Source organism: Triticum aestivum, chromosome 6A (assembly GCF_018294505.1).
Source record: "Triticum aestivum cultivar Chinese Spring chromosome 6A, IWGSC CS RefSeq v2.1, whole genome shotgun sequence".
In the NCBI taxonomy this organism is placed as follows: Eukaryota; Viridiplantae; Streptophyta; class Magnoliopsida; order Poales; family Poaceae; genus Triticum; species Triticum aestivum.
In genome coordinates this window covers 567,668,048-567,673,094 of record NC_057809.1, presented here as the reverse complement: position 1 = coordinate 567,673,094, position 5,047 = coordinate 567,668,048, and the positions used below count along the sequence as shown (strand labels likewise).

Below are 5,047 nucleotides of genomic sequence, written 5' to 3'. Positions count from 1 at the left end.
GGGATTGGAAATAACGTCCATTGACAAGTTGCCCTTGCTAGCCTCAGACTGGCTGGCATGCAGATGCAGCCCTGACAATGGGTAGAAAAGAGCTGCATTCCGAGCAGGGGATAAAGATATAAATCACATATCTATACCTTCTGTGATCTTCACAAGACTAGCTTCATACCAAGAAGAGCACCCAAGGGCCAAGGCTCATTTGCAACTGTGAGAATGCCGCAAACCACGTAACTATGCTGAGCCCACTGAAAACTGTAGGACGGGTCATTCCAGACGAATTTTGGACGAATGCTAAGTCACATGATATTAAGGCACGTGGACAAAATCAAAATCACAGAAATATTACACGAAAACAACCGTACGGGTCGCTAGCTCAGTAGTCCTGCCTCCTGCGGAAATGTCTGAGAATGAAACTGTCTGCGTACAAGGGGTACTTTTGTCTTATGAGACCCTTGATGCACTTCCAGAAAGAAAAATCGACCTGCTCGCCGTCCGTCCTAACTATGAACAAACACCTTGAGTTCTCGAATTCTGGATGCAACCCTAGCTGCAAAATCATATAGTACTAAACGTTAGTTGGTTCCCAGATGGACCAGATCAGAACCATAATTGACTCGGCAGAAAAATATTCGACTCAGAGCTAGGCATCTGGCAGCATATAAAAGCCAGACGAACACCTAAAATTCTCATTAAAATTTTGGAGGTCGGTATCAGAATAGATAAATTAATCATTCTGAAGTTTGCTGGCAACATGAGACTATCACTATAACACATCTGGACAGCAGAATGTCAAAGTGCAACTAGACATATATCTAGAAGGGTTGCAGAGAGTCCAAGCTCAAGACTCGGGACCAAGAAGACATATGGAGATGACAGATTACTTTCTCTGTCCTAGAAGTGCTAAGACAATGTTTTTCAAAAAGAAGAGCAAAGACAGTAACATCAGCAATTCGTTTCTTTCATTCGTTTTGAGTACGTAGCACGTACCGTGATGTAGTCGATACCACATCCAATTTTCTTCTTATATTGTGGATGATATGGAAGCAATCGTTCAAGTATGGCCTTTTCATGTTCAGGACTCAACCGCTCACCACTTGAGTACCTGCCACAGATATCACTTCCTATGTTATTCGAAATATAACTAGTATAATAAAAATATGCAAGCGAAGTTCATGCTTTCCTCTATAGAAAAATGAACACATAGAATATGATTAGACAAAAAAACTAAGATTAGTATCCTATGTATTTTATAGAGCCATGATCTCAGTTGGAGCCTACTGATTGTTGTGAGACCATGGGACTTGGGACCACATGACATCTTATAATCCTATAACCAAATGGTACAATGACAGTCGCTGACTTATTGAAGTTAATCAGTCAGAAGCCATAATAACTGACAACATATATATGTTTTAAACAACAAGGGCATTTCCTACTTCTTACAGTAACATACTGACAACATTAAATTGGTTATGCTAATCACTGGAAGCACTAGATATGTGCATCATGCTTGACTTAATTATATGCAAGGACTTGTATAGCAGGCCAAAAGTTTCTCAACACTCCCTTGATTTGTGATCAAATTTTGTCAAGTCTCATTTTTCAGTGTGATAGAATCCAGAAGGCATGTGAAACAAGGTAGATACGATTTTCCTGTTATTGCTAGTCCTTTGGGCGGATACATGATACCTTAGAAACATCACGTTCTAATTGGTTGTCCGCATAACTCCACGCAGGCATTAAGTGATGCAAGCACATGACACCATTTTTTTTTCAAATTGAGGAGCATAGCTCCGAATTTCCATGTGAACGTGAAAACTGATAATACAAAGTGGTGAGGGATCGACCTACAGAATCAATCAGGTTCCGCACATAACATAAGGCAAAACAACACAAACCCGAAAACATCAGGCGAAACTTAGGCACTTGGCCTCTGCAGCTTAAGGCCACATGATTGTTTGCATTGCAGATTGCAGTCTAGCCCTTATTTTTCCCAGCAAGGAAGGAACACACTTAGATTTTTAATATTGTTAGAGCATCTCCAACAGGCGCCCAAAAAGAGCTCCGCGCACTAAAATTTTGTTTTTTTTGGGCGCCGAACAGCTCCAGCGGATGCTGTAGCACTAAAAGTTCTTGGGCACGCGCTGAAAAACGCTATCGGCACGCAGCATATTTTGGGCTCCGGATTGCGCGCGCTTCACAATTTGCACCGTGTGCTTTTTGGGCGCGCGTTTTTGAGCGTCTGCTAAAGCAATGTTGGTCCAGGCGCATTAAAAGTGCTACAGTAACGCGCTATAACTTTTATTGGGCGTGAGATTTTTGTGCGGCCATTGGAGATGCTCTTAATACTTACTAGTCCGTCCCACAGGCCACAATATAAGGCGTTTTTGCAAGCTATGTTAGCTTGCAAAAACGTCTTATACTAAGGGACGGAGGGAGTACAAAATTTGTAAAAAGGTTTTGATGTTACAGAATTTTGCAAGCAGATAGGTATTAAGAATTGGTAATGTTTAATCATGCATCAGGTGGTAAGAAGTCGAACATGTTAAAAGCACGTGAGCATACATTATTAACGACTAAGTATTGTCAGTCTGCCTATGCCATCGCATTATATTCGTCACTAGTTTGAACTAGATTTGAACAAACTAATACAAACCCCAGCACCAGCAGAGTAATTAGCAATTTATTGTATCATTGTATGGTTTAGATTAGAACCATGTTGAGCCTGTGCCATTGGACATTGCCGCCATGACCATAGTCAAGGCAGACATGAAGATGAGAGTTCAGGGCAGCAGTGATTAGGGTGATGGACTGTCATGAAGGTCGACTGACTAGGGGCGCAACCAGGATGAAGTAATCCACACAAAAGGAAAGGGCTCATTGAGCTGGGTGTATTGTATGTGGACAGAGGGTCCATCTGTAAGCCTACGAGCGTGAATCATTATATGGGGTCTGAAAGAGCTGAATGACTGTGTCGAATGACGAAATGAAAATCTGAATTCTCACCCTGTTTTGTGAACTCTCAACCATTTCCAAGTCCTTCATCGCATGTGTCCATGAATTCTGATCCAACCAATCAGGATATCACAACCAACTTGCTCGACCAACCGATTAAACCGTTACATTCAACTGAGTCAATTCCTAGTAATCCCTTCCATCATCTTCTGTCCAGCACCAAACCAGCTATAGAATTGCTGCCATTCGCCTTGAACTAAGTTCTACTCCCTCCGTCCCAAAATAAGTGTCTCTACTATACATCTAGCACTATGGGCAGTCGGTCTAACTGTGCCTAAAACATTCAAACAATCCAGGATATATCTATTCACATTCCATGGGTGATAAGTTCAGTTCGCACACCATGTGTTTGATAAATTGCACCAGGTTACAGCAGTGCATTTACAGAGGGATTGACATATGATGTACAGGTGCTGCCATACTAAGATTAGTGCTGATTGAATTTACAGCAGCAAATGAAATTAGGACGAACAATAGACAAGAGGGTGAAGAGGGAAAAGCTGCCTACTTGCCGGAGTGGAGTATCATCCGCACGAAGCCGACGAGCGGCACGGTGTCCTCGAGGATGAGGTCCTCCCAGTCCACCCACTCCCTCTCGGGCCCCCTCCTCCTCCCCTCCTCGGGCGGCTCGTCGTCCACCGGAGAGCCCAGCGAGGCGTCCGCGTCGGCCTCCCGCTCCTCCGCGGCCGTCGTGGCGGCGGCCGGCCGGCGCAGCATGGCCGCCGGGTCGGGCGGGGCCGCGCCCGACCTCACCGCCACCCCGCGGGCGCGGCCGCGGCTCGCGAGGAGGGAGGCGCTGAACCCGGGGAGGAGGAGGAGGCGCAGGCAGGACACGGCGGGCACGGCCGCGGGCGCGGCCATGGAGCGCGCGGGCGACGGGGGGAACTGCATGTGCGTGCGGCGGCGAGGCGGTCAGAAGGGCTCGGTGTGGCGGCTTCGGGCGTCACCGCATGGTAGGACGGGCGCGGCGCGCCGTGGCGGGTGGCGGCCTCGCGCTGCGCGCGCGGCCGGAGGATGGTGGCGGCGCTGGTCGGGGCGCTTTGCCCACGGCGGGAGGGTGGGGCGTGGCGCGTTGGTGTCGTGGTGGTGGGTAGTGTGGCTGGGAAGGAGTGAGCCGCGATGGTGCATGGAGGGGAGTGGATAGGTCTCGCCAGTCGCCGCTGTGCTGTGCCGGGGTTTCGGCCTCGTTGGCGTTTTTGTTTCCCAGAGTTTTGTGCCGTGCAAGTGCAACGGTGAGGGCCGAGGGGAAAAGGGCCGGAGATACTTCGGATTTTCGTGAAAGGAGACGTTTTCGTCAACGATGAGACGTCTACAATGACTTTGTAAATCTTAAGATGAAATGTCGACTCAGTTTCTTAAAAATGCTCACAGGGATGGAGTGTATGTGTGTGCGTTCATAGAGGTGAATGTATGTGCATATGTATGAGTGCTTGAGTATGTACTGTGTTAAAAAAAAGGCTCGAGATACTTCGGCTGGTGCGGATAGGATTCGACTTTCATGCCTTTTTCTTTTGGTTTTCAGTTTTCTAGATGTTTCTTTATCGGTTTTTCGGAGTTTTAAAGTTTTTTTCTGCTTTTAATACTGGTCTACTTTTTGCAATACACATCGTATAGACCCGGAACATTTTTTGACGCATGTTGAATATTTTTTAAATACATGATGAACAGTTTTGGGATACGTGTTATATAAATACATGTGGAAATTTTTCTTAAATGATACCAAGCATTTTTTTACAGTGTATAAATATAATTCTTAAATGCCATGTACATTTTTTTGAATGATGTGAAACTCTTTTTGAATTAAATGAACATTTATTTACCTTGTATAAACTTTTTATAAAATTGTAGCGACATATTTTTGTAGCACCTGAACATTTCTAAATGTAACATACAATTTTTTTGAATGATATTAACATTTTTTCATATTTTTGCGAACTTAATTTTACAACGCACTAACATTTTTCAATGTACGGTTAACGTTTTTAAAAATTTAAATTGTAATATTTAGTTTAATTTTGAAAATCTTTATCTT

At 44.7% G+C, this 5,047-nt stretch overlaps 1 protein-coding gene across 1 annotated transcript; it reads right to left on the bottom strand.

Moving 5' to 3' along the window:
* Positions 1-278: 278 nt before the first annotated feature.
* LOC123128585 (protein DCL, chloroplastic) lies at positions 279-4,204 on the bottom strand. Its single transcript, XM_044548625.1, has 3 exons — positions 3,524-4,204; positions 988-1,102; positions 279-547 (listed from the first exon to the last, which is right to left on the bottom strand). Exons 1-3 carry the CDS (start codon positions 3,904-3,906, stop codon positions 374-376), a joined length of 672 nt encoding a protein of 223 aa, XP_044404560.1. The 5' UTR covers positions 3,907-4,204; the 3' UTR covers positions 279-373.
* Positions 4,205-5,047: the final 843 nt, after the last annotated feature.

Bases quoted from the DNA above. Each gene is read 5' to 3' on its own strand.
- LOC123128585 (XM_044548625.1), bottom strand. From the start codon at position 3,906: ATGCAGTTCCCCCCGTCGCCCGCGCGCTCCATGGCCGCGCCCGCGGCC. The intron at 1,103-3,523 runs GTAGGCAGCTTT...TATCTGTGGCAG, and splicing joins ATGATACTCCACTCCGGCAA to GTACTCAAGTGGTGAGCGGT. The intron at 548-987 runs GTACGTGCTACG...ATGATTTTGCAG, and splicing joins GTGGTATCGACTACATCACG to CTAGGGTTGCATCCAGAATT.